This window comes from Pezoporus wallicus, unplaced genomic scaffold (assembly GCF_028554395.1).
Source record: "Pezoporus wallicus isolate ANWC-B61680 ecotype Strahan unplaced genomic scaffold, APGP_CSIRO_Pwel_v1 contig_227, whole genome shotgun sequence".
Taxonomy (NCBI): domain Eukaryota; kingdom Metazoa; phylum Chordata; class Aves; order Psittaciformes; family Psittacidae; genus Pezoporus; species Pezoporus wallicus.
This window is the reverse complement of record NW_026635704.1, coordinates 18,768,522-18,787,500: the sequence shown is the minus strand read 5'-3', so window position 1 is coordinate 18,787,500 and position 18,979 is coordinate 18,768,522. Positions and strand designations below refer to the sequence as shown.

At 38.4% G+C, this 18,979-nt stretch overlaps 1 protein-coding gene across 2 annotated transcripts in view; it reads left to right on the top strand.

The window, feature by feature from the left end:
- TOX (thymocyte selection associated high mobility group box) overlaps positions 1-18,979 on the top strand; it is a 225,492-nt gene that overhangs the window by 127,319 nt on the left and 79,194 nt on the right. For both annotated transcript variants that reach the window (XM_057397851.1, XM_057397850.1), the window contains exon 3: positions 6,602-6,844. In XM_057397851.1, coding sequence (XP_057253834.1) covers positions 6,602-6,844 — 243 coding nt within the window. The remainder of the gene's footprint in view (positions 1-6,601; positions 6,845-18,979) is intronic.

Here is an 18,979-nt window from a genome sequence, read left to right as displayed (position 1 = left end):
AAATTGTTTGCAGGATCATTGACTTGAACATATCAATGGCACTGTTGGACAATTCTTGCTGAGTGTTAAGATGATTTATGTAACAGACCGAAGGTTTCCACAGTAATGCATTATAGTCTCAAGCTATCAAGCCTTGTTCATGCTGAGACAAAAGAAGCTGAAAAACACTTGCTTCTGAAGGTCCTCTGTTTAGAAATTAGAGATAAGGTTGATCCTATTAGAACTCCAGAAGTATCTGCTGTCACATATGTTATCCTAACTCTCAAATGTGCATAAGGTACATTGCAGTTTTTCCTCTTCTAATGAGCTTATTGTTTTTACTTTACTCTCAATCCGTAAGTATTTCAGTTATGTAACAACGTGTTCAATAATAGAAGAGCAGACAGCCTGAAGCATCTATCTTTTAGAAACTGGCATCTTTCCACAGTTCAGATCCAGAAGCCTTGGTGCAAATGAAAAATTAAGATGCGCTCTACATAGTTGGCAGTGCCAGTCATTTCATTTAAATTAAATATCTATAGGCAAATTCCCAATTTTTAAGGAACTGTTGCTCATACCAGATTCTGCTGAGTATATGCATGGTGACTGAGCACATGAATTAGATTTACTTAATATATGTTGTCTTTGCCATAGTAACGGTTTTGCTTTTTCCAGAGGGATTTACAATGGATGTTTGAATGCTTACTGCCTCTTGCCGTCAGTCTGCTTGAGGTATCTCCTTTGGTTTCCATTCTATGGTTACTTTTTGAAGTTCTATTAAAATTATTTTGAAAGATAAATAAGTTTTGCTGACCAACATGGAGTCATCACTATAGAGTACTGTCCTGGGTTCAGCAGTAGCAGTCATTTTTCTCCTTCTTAGTAGCTGGTGCAGCGCTGTGGTTTTGACTTTCAGCCTGGGAACAACGTTGATAACACCGATGTTTTTAGTTGCTGCTCAGTAATGTTTACTCTGACCAAGGACTTTGTGAGTGTTATGCTCTGCCAGGGAGGAGGGGAAGTCAGGAGGAAGCACAGACAGGACACCTGACCCAAACTAGCCAAAGAGGTATTCCATACCACAGTGTGTCATGCCCACTATATAAACTGGGGGCAGTTACCCAGAAGGGCTAGATCACTGCCAGGGTCGGGCTGGGTATCGGTTGGCAGGTTTTGAGTGGTTGTATTCTCTTCCCTTGTTATTTCCCTTATCCTTATTATTATTGGTGGTAGCAGCAGTGGTTTGTGTTATACCTTAGTTACTGGACTGTTCTTATCTCAACCTGTGGGAGTTACATTCTTTTTGATTCTCCTCCCCATCCCTCCGGGAGCAGGGAGAGGAAGAAGAGAGAGAGTGAGAGAGAAGCTGCGTGTTTCTGAGTTAACCACGACAAGTACTTAAGCAGAGGGGCTTTATTTTTATTTCCTTCTTTCTCCTTGCTCTCTTTTCCTTAGTTCTTATGCAGCAAGTTGTGAAAGCATTTACCTTATTTTTCCAGTAACGAGTATCTGAATTCCTTGAAAAGGAATACTAGATTTGTGTATGTGTGTTTCATTAGCACTGCAGGATGCTTATCCCACATTTGAGTTTCGTGTGGCTAAAGTAAACAGCTGACATTTGACTCACCTCCCCCCAAGTTTTACCCTCTTTCTATAGCTTGCTGCTGGATTTGGCCAAGCTAAGTGGCATAAAAAATTAATTGAAGGTGACTAACAATGTCATTGCTCAGGAACAAAAGCTGGGACTTGAGCTGGACAGTGAATCAGAATGAAGTGTTCATATCATTTTATTTAGGCAAGCTTTCCTCCTAAAATTATAGGCTTAAGTGTCATAGATAATAAATTCTCTTGAACTCAGAGTGGGCATATCAAAGATCATCTGCTTTATGAAGTTTCAATCATTTGAGGCAGAAATGTGACAAATACTTAACCAGAAAAATAGAATATCTACCTTTAGATTTTAAAAGATGCTTGATTCAAAACTCTTCTTCTAGTGTTTGTGTCTGTAAATAGATCTAATTGAAGGATGTTCATTCTGAGATTCCCACTGTGTAGCTTCCATCTTAAATATGCTGAAATCTGTTTATAATAAATACAGGGGTAATGAAAATCTTCTTTATAATAAAGTAAAATTAAAGCCTGTGTCTCTTCAGTGCTATGCAGTGGATTTAGTGGCGTTACTTTGCAGAGGGCTTTCTCTCTGGAATGTAATAAAGGTCCAGGAATTTAGCCTAAACTGGAGAGCTGATAAACACCTCATCCACTCTCACAGTCATGAGACGAAAGTGAAGCCACTGGCAAAGTTCCTAGCAGCTTTGTGGTAAAGTAAATAAACCATTTATTGCTACTCTTTCTTGCTTCAAAAGTGAAAAGGCGAGCTTCATAGTATTTCTGTGACCAGTAGAATGAAAAGGAGCTATTCTGTGTCTTTCTGCGTAGAGAAAGTTGTGCTGTTAATAAAGCCAACTATCAAGGAAAAAACCCTTGGAGGGGGAAAGGGGAAACACCTTAACCTTTCTGTCCACCCCCAAAAAAAGACTAACAGAGCTGAAGCTACAAGCCACCATTTATTATTAATACATATAAGCTGTACTTATGAATTGTAATTCGATACAAGAACTGTAGCCTTCCCTAATTCTTTTGATGGTAGGTAGCTGCTTTCATTTGAAATTCCAGGTAAATGGCTTGGGTTGGAAGAAGTGCTCTAAGAAAGCCCAAAGGTCAGGGCAGAATGATGACTGGCCTGGGAGTGGGTGTTGTTGCTGCAGGGAAATCCTCAAGCCTGGTCTTGTGCTGGAGTTCCCTTAAATGTCCTTTGGGGGAAGAAGGTAACAATATGATGTTCCAAGAAAGCTCATTGCCAGCACTGGATCAGTTGCATTAAGAGGACTACAGATGGTTTCTCAAGAAGGCTTTCCCAATGGCAAGGGGAGAGGTGGAAAGAAAGTAGGAGTGTGTGTTTGAAGCTTGTAGCTGCTATTGGCAGGACAAGCATATTATATTTTGTTCCTTACTCCTTCCCCCCATGTGCAGTTGTAACAGCCATGTTTCTGGGGTATGTTGGGTTTGCTGCAAATGTATATAGGACTTTTGGTTTCTGATGTGCCAGTGTGCCAAGTCATTGCAGTCATCTAAACCGTGCTTTGGACAAGACAAACAGAAATAACTACCACATCACTCCTGAAGTAACTTCCCTGAGGAAGTTATATCTGTATGGGTTACATACACACATACTGAGTATAGAAATACCAAACTGCCTGAAAATGTTAGATAAAATGGGGTGCTCTGCAGATGCTTTCAAATATCTGTCCATACCATTAGTATATGGCTTGGATGCTGCCTAGCTTTATTGAAGTAGTCTGAGTTTATGTCTTTAAAAACCCCATCATTTTAAGAAGCACAAGTGCTTGAATTATGTGTTGGTTTGGTGTGTTTTTATTGTGTTTGCTATGCTACTCCTGCTACTTTAAGAAGCTCATCTAAGTGTAGTGGACAGTGGTGTGGTAGATGATGTGGGACTAGATACACTCTGACTGGTTTGCAAGCAATAACCATGGTGTGATTTTTATTGTTAAATAATCAGAGAGAAACCATCTATTTAAAATACTTAGCCCACATAATATATGATATTATTAAAAAGTTACAAATGATGCAATGTGGGTTGTGGAGTTTTATGCCCCTGGTGTTTTACTTCCTTTTGAATAAGTGAAGCTAATGTCCAAACGGTAGTTCAATTGCTTCCACCACTTCTGAAGTGTTACTAATTAAAGACGTTTGAAACACAGCAAATCAAGTCTAAATGAAGTAAAACCTGGACTATCCACATATGGCATGCAAAAAGGGTGCAAAAATAAGCAGATTTGCTGAGTGCCTGCAATATTAATGGTGTAGGCACACCCAGCCTGTCAATATTTGGTTTAGGAATAATTTCATTTAGTAGCAAATGTAAGTTGAAGTCCCTTCTGTTCTTCATCGGCTGTTCCAGCATGGGTCCCTTCCATGGGGTGCAGTCCTTCCGGAACAGACTGCTCCAGCATGGGTCCCCTGTGAGGTCACAAGTCCTGCAGCAAACCTGCTCCGGCGCAGGTCCCTCTCTCCACAGGGCCACAGGTCCTGCCAGGAGCCCACTGCAGATGGGCTTCCCATGGTGTCACAGCCTCCTTTGGGTATCCCACTGCCCTGGCGTGGGGACCTCCATGGGCTGCAGGTGGAGATCTGCTCCACCATGGACCTCCATGGGCTTCAGGGGACAGCCTGCCTCACCATAGTCTGCACCATGGGCTGCAGGGGAATCTCTGCTCTGGCACCTGGAGCGCCTCCTCCCCTGCTTCTTCACTGACCTTGGTGTCTGCAGGGCTGTTTCACATATTCTCTCCCCTCTCTCCAAATGCAGTTTCTCCTGCACAGTACCTTTTCCTCCTTCTTATATATGTTATCCCAGAGGCACTACTGCTGTCGCTGCTGAGCAGGCCCTTTGTCCAGTGGCAGGTCCACCTTGTAGCTGGCTGTCATCAGCTCTATCAGGCATAGGGGAAACTTCCAGCAGCTTTTCTTAGAAGCCACCCCTGTAGTGCCCCTCACTACCCAATCATTGCCAAGCAAACCCAGTACAGACCTTAAGCTCACTTTAAGACACCTTCCTTTCTTTTGATCATCGATTTAATAGTAATGAGCAAATATTTAGTGTGTACGGTGTCCATAATTTTTGATTTGTTTTTGCACAGTTTATACAGTGTGGTTAAGTAAATATGACGTTATCTTTTCCATGTATGAGTCTCCTCCCAGTTTAGCAAGGGTCTATTTTTACTGTATTTCATTCCTTGAAGATGTTTCCACTGATGGCTGCATTGTGGCTTTTAAAAGCAGGGAAAATATAACTTACAAATGGTGATAGACTCACACCTACTTCCCATTAAGGAGACAGCAAAGGCCAGGGGGAGCAAACTCCTGTACCGGGGGTAAGAAACACAGCTGGAAAGCATGGACATAATCCAAGTATTCACACAGAAGGATGGTGATAGCACTGCCAAACCTTTTCCTCTCCCTGTTCTGTTTTTATTCTTTGGAATTTTTCTTTGGGTTTTGCAGTTTAGCCTTCCTGTTGTATTTCATACTAAGATATTTGGTAACAGAGGTGTAATCCTTGTTGGGAAACAGGCAAAGTGAACAACCAAAACCATGGCAATGTGCACTAGAGCAGGTTCTTCTGTGTTCAGCAGCTCACTGAAAACATGCAACACTGTTGTTGGTCTGATTTAAGTTTTTATATCTATACTTGTAAAGAATAACCTCAGGCACCTCGGTATTACTATGATGACTAATGAAAAATCCTCTTGTTTGTAATTGGGCATTGATGCTTCCTTTACTCTTCTGCATGAATTCATGCAGCATACTGTCCTCCATTTGCAAACTTGCACTGGGGAAAACATTTTCTTCTGATAGCTGCTCTTTGAAATTGTGCCCTCATTTTTGTCTTTCCTGAAATACTTTTCAGGGGAGAATGTATTTAAATCCTTGCATTTCCAGAATTAACAAAAGCAGCACTCAGAGCAGGACTGTGTTGCTGCAGAGGGGCAGGAAGGGTGGAAGTAATCTCTGTGCTATGAACCTCATGACTAGGGGTGTGGGATGTGCAAAGACTGATTGCTTGAAAAGGAGATGAGAACTGTGGCTGTTCTCAGAAAAGCAGAGCAGGCTTTCAGGCTTAACCACTGCAAACGATCCCTTTAACTCTTGATTTGGATCATGTATCTAATGCTGCTCAACTTTTCCCTCTGAGAAACACAAGCATACCCACCCTTATCCTCAAAATAAGCCTACCTGCTGTACGAAGAATATAGAGAAATAATAGCAATTATCCACCTTGATGTATTACTTTGACTTTGCCTGTGGCTTTTCCTTGGAACAGATTGAGTTGGGTGACTTAAATGGCAGTGGACAACAAAAGACTAAACAGTTGCTTTGTAGAATAACTCATTTAGATGACTGACAAAATGTATGTATTGTTGAGTTTATGGATTACAAAAGGAAAAATCAGCAATTTTGAGACACCATGAATGTATTTTTATAAACACAAAGTATATTCATATGAAGAACGTTCTGGTTTTGTATTTTTTTGTCTTTCTTTGTAGCAGAACAAATGCATGGTTCTCCTGTAAGCTTAAAAGCAGTATCTTTCTTCTTCACAAAGTATTTCTTGATCTGAGTAACAGGGAGTCTTGTGAACCATTTTGAGCTGATGTTAATTTTATAAATTGCATTCTTTTTTCCACAATTCCCATGAAAAAGGTATTCAGCTAGATGAACACTTGGAAAATTTTAATGGGACCCTTGAAATCTGCTTGAATTCAGCTTCTTTAAAAAAAAAGTCTTTCTGATGGAAGCTGTGAAAGTATCAGAGATACTTATGCCTTAGAGGCAGTTTTACTTTCATACATAATGGTGAACCTCCGCTGTTATAATATATGGGTGTTTCAAATATTCTCTTTGTTAAATTGAAGCTCCTGCTTAGAAGTATGTGAGTTGGGCTCTTTTTGTTTGTTTTGTGTGACTTACATTATTATTCTTGACCAGTATTCATATGATTTTCATAGCACTTTCTGTTTGGTGTTTTATTTTCCAGTCTTTTCCTGGCCCAAGTCTTGAAAGTGAAGATTTTAACATACCTCCTATAACTCCTCCGTCATTGCCTGACCACTCCCTGGTGCACTTGAATGAGATAGAGTCTGGGTACCACTCTCTGTGTCATCCTATGAACCACAATGGCCTCCTTCCATTCCACCCACAAAACATGGATCTACCTGAAATTACAGTTTCCAACATGCTTGGCCAAGACGGAACCCTGCTTTCTAATTCGCTCTCTGTGGTAAGCATTTTCAGTCTGTCCTTTCTGTTCTGCTCTAAGTTGTGAAATCTTGCACATACAGACCTGTTTGAAATCCTCCAAGAGGCAAGCTCCTGCACCACACAAGGCATGGAGTGAGCTGGCCTGACTCTGGGTTTCGCATCACACTCCCTATGTCAAAGCCTCCCCCACCTCTGGAGGCAGTGGGGCTTTTACAGCCAGCTTTACCCACCACCTTGAGCAGAATTACTCCTGCTTTGCCTGGGTGTAAATAATGACAAAAGGAGGCTCAAGGCTTTGACTTCTGCTGGAGCAGGATTTGGATCCAGATGGCTGTTGTTCTGTGTTTGTCTGACGAGGCTCTTTCCATTCTCATTTGCATGTGCTGAGAGCTGTACAAAAATTTAATATCTACTTTCTTGTTTACTGCACGTTTGGAAAACAGCAAATGTTATTTCTGATTCTAGGCCAAATCTTATAGCCTTTTTGCAGTTCCCGGTCCTTAGCCAGCCAGAATCCAATTGAAATGACTGGACGATTTGCTTATGAAGTCTGTCAGATAGTCATTATGGTCATAATCTTGGGAAGCCTGATATTATAAATCACTTCTTTGAATGTTAAATTGCTTGCAACAACTGCAGAGCTATTTTACATGTTACATTTTCAAGTGGGCTCTACAAATAATTAGTATACTTCTGGCATAGCAGCTCCAGACAAGATTATTTCACATCAGTGTGCAGTTCTAATCCAAAGAGTTAAAAATCCCATGGAAGAGGATGGGGCCTGGCATTGTTTGGGGCTCACTGGACTTAAGGCACTCTGCTAAATGAGCTGCCCAGGAACTGCATATCTGGACAGCTGAAGTTAAGGTTATGCTGTTCCTAGAGATCCAAGGGTCTGGCCTTCTCACAGAAGGATTAGAAGCTTAGGGCACTGTGTCCCAGCTGGGAGGCTCTGCATTTAGGGGCTGAGGCTGTTTAGGTTTCCAGCTTGCTAGATCCCCATCACATTACCAAAAACACCCCAGATCAGCCCTGGGACCCTGGGAGCTGAGGCAGCATACAGAGCCTGGGGGCTGAGTGATCTAGGCTTAGCACCCAGTCAGACCCTCAGACTAACAGCCCCAGAGCCAGGGGCTGCAGTGGCTGGAAAACAGTTAGTTTACAAGGAAAATCTATCTTGTCATAGCCAATTAATGAAATTAAATTAATTTAATTAATTTAATCAATTAAAATAAAGCTGCCTTGATTTCAAGGAGCTTGGCGTTCCCTCTAAGGATGTCCAACAAGCTGTACTGCAGCAGGGGGCTAGTCTTGGCTTCTTATGTGCTGCTTAGTTACTGATTTCCAACGATGTTGCACACATTGTGCTTGAGGTCAGAATCTGACCCCAGGGTTATGTTCAATAATGGGAGGAGGCAGATTTTTGTAAGGATATATATACATCATATATGCTTCATATATATGATACATATATCACATGTACTTCATATATGTGATATATATGTCATATATACTTCATGGAAATGTTCCGAGTTTTGCTTCAGTTTCTGCAAAGCTGATGGCATACGTAAAAAGGCATGAACTAAATCTTTTGTGGGATTCTGGGAATCAGAGCTATGAAAGGACTTGAAAAAGTAAGTGAAACACTTGGCACTCCAGTCAAGATAAGCAGTATTTCATTGAATTGACCTCTTTTGAGCCATGGCTATGCCTCAAAACTATGCATTCTTTTAATCGCTGATATTCCACATTAACCTCTTGCAGCAAGCTCTGAACAAAGGGCCTTGACAGTTTGTAGATCATCACAGTGAATTATTGCATTGAGGGCAAATACAAAAAGGCTGAATGATATAACTAGGCAATTTTGCTTTGGGAGTTAGTGAAGCTCAGAAAAAAATTACAATCAGATGCCAAAAAAATATATGCTAAGTTTTAACAGTAATTTCTGAGGGTTTGTTCAATAAATAAAGCATGATCCTTGAAGCATCATGGGCTAGCTTGGATGCCCTTTTCACACAAGATGGCCTCTTAACTAGCAATACTTTTAACTCAAGCTGACTTGAATGTCAAGGGGATTAAGCTATACCTCCTGTTAGCACAACTGGTAGGATGTTAATACCATGGTTTTGTACGGTTGAAACACTTTGGCAGTATAGTTCCTCTAATTTGAATTTGGTAACTTGAGAGAAATTAACTTGTGGGAGATAATTTAACTTAACTCTTCAGTGAATTCACTGACTTCTTCAGTGAATAGAATGGACCCATTGTCCTTTTGGCTTTCCATTGATGAAGGCAGACAGAGGGTTTTGTGGAGTTAACATTCTTTATGTAGCTTTGAAGCTCTTCTTTATAACCTAGAGCCTTTTACATTTTTATTTCAATATGACTCTTTTCTCTGGCTATTACTCATCTCTAAGTTTCTGTTTTACTGTATCATCAAACTCTGATCCATTTAACAAGTACTTGCCTAAATCACTTTTATATTGCCTCACATAGAAAATATATATAAGTTTTGCCAATCTATCTAAACCCTTGCTGCTATATAATTTCTGGTATATCAAGTACCTCTTAGTGTATTTGGAAACCATGTATCTCACTTCATTTTTCAGGGAAGTAATGAGTATTTTTAGAAAAATTATTCTTAGAAGTGAATCTGTTGGCTGTTCTCTATCCTTAATTAATTTCACATCTTCAGCAAAATTTACTTATACTGGGACAATTTCAGCTGAAATGCAATTTGTCTCCGATTGAATTTGGTCTTTGGGTTTGTTTTTTTTTCATTACTTTCACCATCCTTCCTTTTAGCTAGTTTTTAACCTATGTTGGTATTTTATCAATAATACCTTCCTTTTTGTCTGTGTTAGCACTTGGGAATGGTTTTCAGCTTGTGTTTCTATAGAAAAAAAAAATTAATTAATGCTAGACAAATGAGAGAAAGGAAACACATTTGCTCAGAAACCAAGTAGGAAAATAGTTTGTACACCAAGTACAGCATTCTTCTTTTATCTCAAATACCAGGTGTTTTCAGATGAGGATTTCTGTGATTTTGGACAGATCAAAAATTGAGGATGCACTCCTCCTAAAACCCCTTCAAATCTCCCCCCATTAGAGGTCCTGGTTTCATACTGTGCAGCTCTCCCTGCAAGCTGCAGATGAAATCCCTTTGAGTAAGGATTGCAGGATTTGCCCCAAGCTCTGTAAGAATTCTCTTCTGTGGAGGTGCTTAAACGCACAATAAAAGCCCACTACCAGCTCAGTGAATTCTTATTAGGGATCAGCTTCTTACAGATTTTTTACACTGTGGGAATTCTTTCTGAGAAATTTTACAATGCTGGGAGATGAAAATTTCCTGTTGCCATTTACTGTGTCTGATGCTTAAATTCGGAATTAACCTTCTTTGAAGTTTATTTTGATTGATTTGACTTCCTATTGCACCCCACTACTTAAAAAAATTCAACAGAAACCAAAACCCAACAAAAAAACCCCAAACACTAAAATTTCTATTTCTTATTATACTGCTGTCATTTCATACATTGTCTTCTATGTTTGTGTATTTCTGTTTTCTGCTTAGGTGACATACAGACATATACATACATGCACATGCACACTAATTTTTACCATGCTGTCACATGCAGATTTCTTTAGACGCTCATTACATCTGGATACTGGGGGTTCAGAAGTCTGCAGAATTTGCGCAGAATGTGACACAGTGGTATGAAGACACAGTCCAGCCCCAGCATGGTTGGCTACATGTGGGAGCTTTCTAAGGTCCTCCTTCAAAACAGACATGACTTCTATTCCTGCTTCTTAAGTGGATCCAATTAGGTATAGATAGAGCTGTTTAAAGAAAGTGTAGTGCCGGTCCTGTAGGGATGTTTGTTTCTATATAATGGAATGGGGATCCCTTCCTGATTTACTACAGTTGAAGTTAGCACTGTGTAGCTTTGGTTTGGTTTTGGCTGGGGCTTGATCTGCCAGCACTTCTCTACATCAATTTTCCTGAAATACTCCAAGGACCACAAGAAATACCCTTCTAAAATTTGCAAACAAATGAGTGTATATACTATCCCAATGAGAATGTGTGTTTATCTGTAAAAATGCTTTTGGTTGTGTTCTATAAAATGAGTTTTACAGCGTGTTCTTTTTATCAACAAAATTATAGACTCTACAGCTTCTTTAATATATCCTGTAGATGATTGCTTTTTCCTCCAAGAAACCCAAGGTTAAAAATCTCAGTGCTGTTTTTACATAGAGGAGAAAAAAAAACTATTTTTGGAATGCTTTCATTTATAATCTTGTGCTGATCTTTTTGAAAATGTGGCTTATGATGGTACACTATAGAAAATTTACAAGAAAGAAATAAAAGAGACTCTAGTTTCTTGAAATGCTTCGAATTCTGGGTTTTGAAGTTTAAAGTGGAAAGGATGTTAAAAGGCAATAAAATCAGGGGATTTATTTCCCAAATGCTCTACTTGTGCTGGTAGCAAAAGTAAGCATAATGTATATAGTTAGGTTTATTGTCATTTTTAGTATACAGTCAAGGCACACTTTGAATTCAAAGGCTACTGTACAACTGTTTTGACAACCACCACATCAGTAGGTAATGTGCAGGACATATGAAACTGAAGCAAAAATGTTTCTTTAGGTCTATAGGGAGTGCAGTACATCAATGAATTCAGATGTATTAGAGCAGCATGAATTTCTAATGCATTGCTCTTATGGAAAAGACCACTGGCATATTGAATAATGCTGCTTTCAAAGCAGAGCAGAAAATGTGATTACAGACAATTTCATTGCTGTTTTTAAAATAAATATTTTCAAAATCTTGAGGTATTTTATTTCATGTAATGCATAAAATAGGTAACAGTGGACTAGAGCTAAAGATCTTCTAGGACACGGAAGAGTAGATGATGTCAGCTATAATTATTCAGATGTGGAATAATAGAAGCATTAGTTTAAAATAAAATGCATGTCACAAAGGCCCATGTCCTTATATTAAAAAAAAAAAGCAATAAAAAGCTTTTTTTTTCTTTTTTCATACTTTGACAGAAGAATAAAGGCAATGAATAATTATTTAACATTATGCCCCAATTCATCAAAGCCTGAACAATTACATTATACTTTTTCATGAATTATATTTTTTTAGATATGCAGCCCATGAGAGAGTAATATCTTAAACAAAATGTGGCACTGTATAACAAGGAAGAAGGCAGACAGCTAGGTTTTTTTTCCATTTTTCATCTCAGGTAGAATGATGCTAGTATTTCTTATTCATAGTACAGTTCCTAATAAATCCAACAGAGGAGATTGTTGTTGCTGTAGCTGGGATATATTTAAGAGATTTTGGTTTGGTAGTTTCATACATATTAGTTTAAATTCAGTATTCATGACTCATCTTGAGGCTGACCTATATGGGTGACTTTTTTTCACCTTTAAGCATTAGTGCAAACTACTGAGTCAAACAGAAATTTTATTTCCGATGAACAAGATGAATAACTTTCATAATAAAACAAAAGGTTTGCCCCTTCTAACCCAATTGTTGAGATTTGAATCATGCTTGGATACTTTCTTCCTAGCTTGCATTGCATGCTGATGGTAGAAGATACTTTTAGTCTCTGGTGAATACTTCACATTTGTGCCTCATTACCAGGCTCTGGTCTTCAGTTTACATCAAAATTTACTGTTATGCTACACAGACCTGCTGCTACCCCAAATTTTATTGCAGTGAGTTATTGCCATCAGAACCACCAAATCATAAAGCTAAGGTCATGGACCATCTTGTGTTAAAGTGTTTTGTTTTGTTTTTTTTCTTTTTATTAAGCAACTTTGTATCCTTGCAGGATATCTTTCTTTTCTTTTTCGAAAACAAAACAAAACCCACCGTATTTTACAAGCTGGATTTTCTCACTGAAATAAGCCTTATGTGGCAAAGGGTTACAATAGTTTGTGTATGTTTTGTTAAACAGCTTAAGCACGGGGATACACAGACGAATCTTCAGCTGATGTCAGCATAACTTTATTGTCTTCAGTAGAATTATGATGATTTATTCCATCAAGGGCTCTGGGGCATCATGTTTATCTTTCTTTCCTTACTTTCAATGTCTGCTCCAGTCTTTTGTCATCAGAAAGACAACAGAAAGGAGATGTAGAGGAGCTGTAAGATGTAACTTGATCAAGGTTTTATAAATACCTGGATATTGCATATCTACTACTAAAAGACTCTTCATGGAGCTACAAAAAGCATTAAAAGATTTGATATCTACAAATTACAGCTGTATAAAATCAGATCAGAAATAAAGCATGCATTTTTTCACAGTGATAGAGATTTACCATTCAGATAATGTACTGTGGGAGGTCTCTGGTTCTCTGTACCTGAGCATTGAAATCAAGATGGGGCATCTCTCAGAAAGACGTGCTTTCTCTGGGACTGGTCTAATGACCTCCCAGCTACAGTGGAGGGACCAGAACCTTCCTGTGAGTCACACTGTCCCTTGGGGGCTTTTGGTAGTAAGCATTAGTCCATGCATACATGGTAGGGGAAATATCACTAGTAGCACCCCCTACAGTTTTTCCCTCCCAAGAGAAAATCAGCAGAGTGGAAGAAGGTACCCAGTGGGTCCAGGCTCTCAATGGACCCCACCTTCTTGAGGTCAACTAGGACTAGAATTGCTGTGAATATATATTTGTGACTAGTGTTTTTCATGAGCTTAGCCTTTTTTCTGATATTAAAGTTTCTGATAAAGCTATACTTTCTTTCTGTAAGTACTAAAAACTTACCTTAAAGACAGAGCAAGTAAATACTTGCTTTACTTGTCATTACTGCAGGAAAATATTTGTATACAAATGACCAGAACTCTTTTTAGAATAATTCCAGGTCTCATTTTTAAAATTGCTAATGAAACTGTTGATTTACTGTCAATTGGGAAATACAGCATTCTGCTTTTTTGACTGTGGTTGTTGAGACTCCACGTGGCTCACATATTTCACAAATACAGTAGGAAAAATCTTAAGTATAATTTAAAAAAGAAACAAGGTGGCATATTTTATTTTTAAAAACAGTTTTCTACAGAAAATGCTCTGGTGATTTTTTTTTTTTTCACAGCAGTGACCAGCTGTCTGATAGGAATTTATTTGCTACATAAAAAAAGTAAGAAAAAAAGAGTATGTGTGGCAGTATTAATTATTGTTTCTTAGACTTTAACCAGATAGGCACAGGCTAAGACATGATGAATGTGGCATGGAGAGAAAGCTTTCAGTTGCGGGTGGTAGATTATACAACACCTCACATGTGAAGTACTCACAGGAGTGATTAATGCATAAGTAGCATCATAGCTGCAAGTGTCAAACAAAACAGATAATAGAGTATGCAAATAGAGTAAAAATAACTCTCAGAAAATGTCAGAAATTCAGGGGTTTCAGCAGCAGAGATTGTTGACTTTAATCTGCTGCTTTTAACATTGCATGTAGTTGTCAAGAAAAGCATGATAATGAAATGTTTCTGAAGACTCAGTCTTTGGCAAAAAAAAAATAATCTTAGTAATCTTAAGCCTGTAGATGGAATAGAAGTGAAATGTCTTCCTAAGAAACTGTGAAGATGCTTTCGTAAAGACGAAAAGGAAGGAGAAGCCCACAATGCAGATGAAAGGGAGAATTTTGTGCATCAGGTGGAGTAGCCTCTCTTTACACCTGATTAATTATTTAAATGCATTTATTCTCAGTCCTTGAAATTCCAAAACAGTTGAGAAGACTGCACATCCTTCATGACTTTGTACTGCATTCATCATCTCATCTCAACTTGTTCAGGGAGTAGAAAGGTAACTTCGTGTGGATGAAACTGGTGCTGCTATGGCATGCACTGTCTTAACTCAAGCTGCTATTTGCGTGCTGGAAGTGAAGATGTGCTGCATGACTCTGCTGAAGGCTGGGATACCAGCAACCCAGAGCTTCATGCTGGTGTCACCTGCTAGAACAGAGTGTGAGTTCTCATTGTCTAGTCTTCCCTATATAGAGTCATAGTTACTTAGCAAAATTTTTAATTCACTTGGAGAGAAAACCCACATTCTTGGCTTTTTTGATTTTTCTGGGTTGAAGGTATTTAAAAGGTCTAATTCATAGGCTCACTGGGTTTTTTATCTGTTTTAATGGGTTTACAGAACTTAGAGTATCATTGTTTTAGTTTGCCACTGACTTTGTGCGGCAAGGAGAGAAGAAAATATTCTGCTTGATAATGTTTTGAGATTTGGAGAAATAACAATCAGTGAGAAAATAACTTGATTTCTTATTTTTATCCCTTGTTCTTCCTCAAGGCAATTAAACAATTCTTAAAGTGTAAGTATATCTATATCCAGGTCCTTTCAATAACATGAAGATTCATTTTAGACTGATGCCTGCCTCTGTTTTTTCCTCCCTTTATTTATACAAAGTCTGTACAGCCGCACTATGTAAATGTCCTTTCTCATGTTGGGATTCCCTGGGGACAGCATGTAAATCCTTAGCCTCTACTGATAGTGTAATGTTGTACTTCATCCACATGTGTGCAACTTAGGATCTCTGCAGCCTCACTTACACATCTTTGGACTGCATCTATAGCATGTTCTACCTGCTGCTGCTTCTGTATTTGGACAATAAAGATACTAAAATGAATGTTCTTAATTTTATATTCATACATTGGCTGCATTTACAAAACAAAGGACAAAGTATACAGTGGCAGCAGGAAGAATTGTGGAGTAAGGATCACCTTTAAGGCATGCTTATGCATATCTTTGAGTTAGAAAAGCCACAAAGCCTTTTCCATCTAAAATCAGATGAACAAAGGCACTACAGCTTCTCTCTTGTATTATCAATGTGTCCCGACATTCCTATTTCAACCAACCTGAAGGGAAGGAAAAGAGACAAAGGAGATGCTACAGGTAGTGGACGTGGCACTCTGTGCCTGTCCTGACCTAGAGGTGATGTGGACTGCAGTCCTCAGGGTACATGTATACATACATACATGGATACACACATATATATACACTTTTTTTTTTTTCATATATATGTATGTATGTATGAGATTATTAATCACTGAAGCCCTCTGCTGGAAAGGGAATGTAAAAGACAGGATGTAGTATCTGCAACATCCCCCCTTCTCCCCAAAACGTGGATCCATATTGCATGTTAAACAAAGTCTGAAAATAGAGCCAAATTAGTGACAGCAGATGCAACAGATTTAATTAACATGCACAATTATGCACATGGCTGCATCATAGATTTTTTTTTGCTAAAAATTATGGGTTATGAGTGAGGTTGCAGTGCCTGACAGTAACTTTAATAATAGGAACCTTTGCTATTTGAGTTAATTGAGGAAGTAGCCTAGTTGTTAAAGTGAGACATGGCATAGCTAATGGATGACAAGATGAGGTTACTCCATCTTAGAAAATCCACTTCCTGACAGTGGTGATATCAGGCTACAGGTGCTTTCACTTCATCCTTACAAAAGTGATTTAAACTGAAAACATGTTTGAAATTAGATGTTCTTCTCCTTTATCAAAAAAAAGCCTTTTGCATGGAAGATTTACAGTATCAGGCCCTTGATGAGAATGCAATACTTTTTTATTCAGAGATGGGACTTCCTTCTAATACACTTTAAGATTACCTCCATTCACACATAAATAATTTCAGAGATTAACTCAGTAACTAAGCTTCAGTTTCCTACATGTGCCCTAATACTCAAGTGTGGAATCTCAGTTTAATGAATTTTATTACACTCCCCTTTCTTATGAAGTAGCATAAAAAGTGTTTAGTGCAATAGGCTTAGTGCTGATCTGGATATTAAGTGCAGCTTAAGTTGCCCAACAGAAAGTATGCAGCGTAAAATAACCACTGGCAAAACTTTTAGAAATTATTTTTTTCCTTGAAAAAAAAAAATTAAGCACAGCATTTGAAAACTGATGGTAGTGGCACTCTGATCTTCTGCAGTACCTTTTTTGTTTCTTGAAGTGCTTTGTAGCCTCTAACTAGCTAGGAAGGTAATAAAACAGTACAAATAGATATTTGCAATATCAGTTCCTCATATCTGTCAGGACCTGTATTCTGGAATAGAAATACATTTACTTTATTAAAACCCCAATAAAATATAATTCAAAATATACAAATACAAGCTGTCAAAGGCTGAAAGGGACAAATCTTGAGGGAGAGGAAGAAGATGACTCTACATTGTGAGACCCATAATAATGAAAATATTGCCAGGAGGTAGTTTCATGTCTGATGAAACACAAAAGTGGTCAGCAATGTGGTAAGAGACAACTTTCAACATCAGAACTGTCAGAAGTCCTCAGATGTAATAAAGGCAGAAATTAACTGTCACATGTTACACATCTAATATAAAGCCATTACAGTGACTGCATATAATGATAGCTGAGACCTTTCAAGGTATTGTGCAACCTGGAAGTGATACAGTAGCCTTATTTAAGAGCCATGGAAAAGATGCAAGGGTTGTTTTGCCTGTCCTTGAAACACAGTCAGCCCTAGGAAGAAGTGAAGTATCCATCTAACCAGAGTTTAATGCTCCACTGCCCCAGACTGAATCCCAGGTCTTACAGGCCAGCTGCATAACGTGCGTGTTTCTTCTCAATTGCCACTGTCTTTCTTGAATGCAGGGAGGGAAAAATACACAAAAGGAGAGTTCTCTACCCAGGGAGAACAATTTAGATTGTAGATGGTGTTGTTGCACTAACTTCATCGTTTGTGGCTCTGCCTATGAACTGCATTTTAGGAGCTCTGTGGCATAATGTTGATCCTGTCCAACTCTAGCAAGGGCTTTCTTAGAGATTCAGCAGAAAGAGAGAGAGCCCTACAGAGATGCTTTAATTGGCTCATAAATTGTGAATATTTAGATTTTAGATAATATCAGATTAAGGGTGTGTCAGTGAAAGTGTTTGTCAATAATGATCCACACTCTGCTGTCATAATCTTGTAATGGTTTTATTTGTAACTTGGAAAACTACTGCAGGCTTTAACAAGACTGAAGAGAAGAAATATCACCTAATGCACTGCTTTGATGCAACTTTTATTATTTTGATTCCCATATAATTGAAGACAGTATAGCATAGCTGCACTACAGGAATAAACTACATGAATAACTTGACCTCTTGGATCCTGTTGCACTTGGATCCAGTGCAGCCTTATGTTGTGTTACTCACCAAATAACAGAAACTGGTCCAGAAGGAATCCTAAGGTCCCTCCCTTAATCTAGTTCACTGGAGGACTTTAAAAGGTCATCTCCAAAACCAGGATACTCTATACGTTTGTCACTTCTGTCAGATGTTTTTTTTTTCAGATGTTTTTCTAACTTATTTTTTTAGAGAATTCCTCTAATGCCAACTGCACAGACTCTTTGGGTAGGCTCTGGGTACAGGTCCGAAACCTTACAAATTCACCTACTTCGTTATATAAATAAAGACCAGGAGTCAGTGGAGGTTAATGCAGATAATTTATTCTTTCCAGTTGTCTTTATTTTATTTTTAAAGTGTGCTTATATATGTATGTATTTATATTTATGAAATGTATATTTATCTAAGAATGAATGATGGGTAATAGATGTTGATGGAACAGCTAGGACAAATCATCAAGAGGATGTATATTAACTCAGACTGTTTTGGTTCACAGCTGACTTGAGTGTTTAAGAAAGAGTGGAAAAATAACCAGCTTTTCCTAAATCTTATTAGCATGTGATCATGATCCAGATTGTATTAGCCCTTAACCTACACTGAGCAAAATAATTCTTGAAGGTTCAGCTATAGTGTGTTATTTTATGAATTTGTTAATGTGCATATTTTCAATTTTGTATTTATCATCATCCATTACTTAGAAAGTTAGGCCGAAGGAATAGATGTTTATGATACTTAAGGAGTGTCACTGCAAGTAATGGGATAGAAATAAGCAATGGGTGAAGGCTGGAAAAATAACCTCTAAAGGAATCTGAATAGTCTCCCAGGTAGTGCTAAAGCACTGGAACATCTAAGTATGGGAAAATCCTGCACTGGCTGGGAGATGGGCTGGATGATTTAATAGGTCTTTGAGACATAATTTCTGTAACTGTTTGATACATACACTAGTGTTCAGACATTTGGACTCATTTCTTGTTTGTCTGGCAAATTGTTTCTTGTGAAAGGTT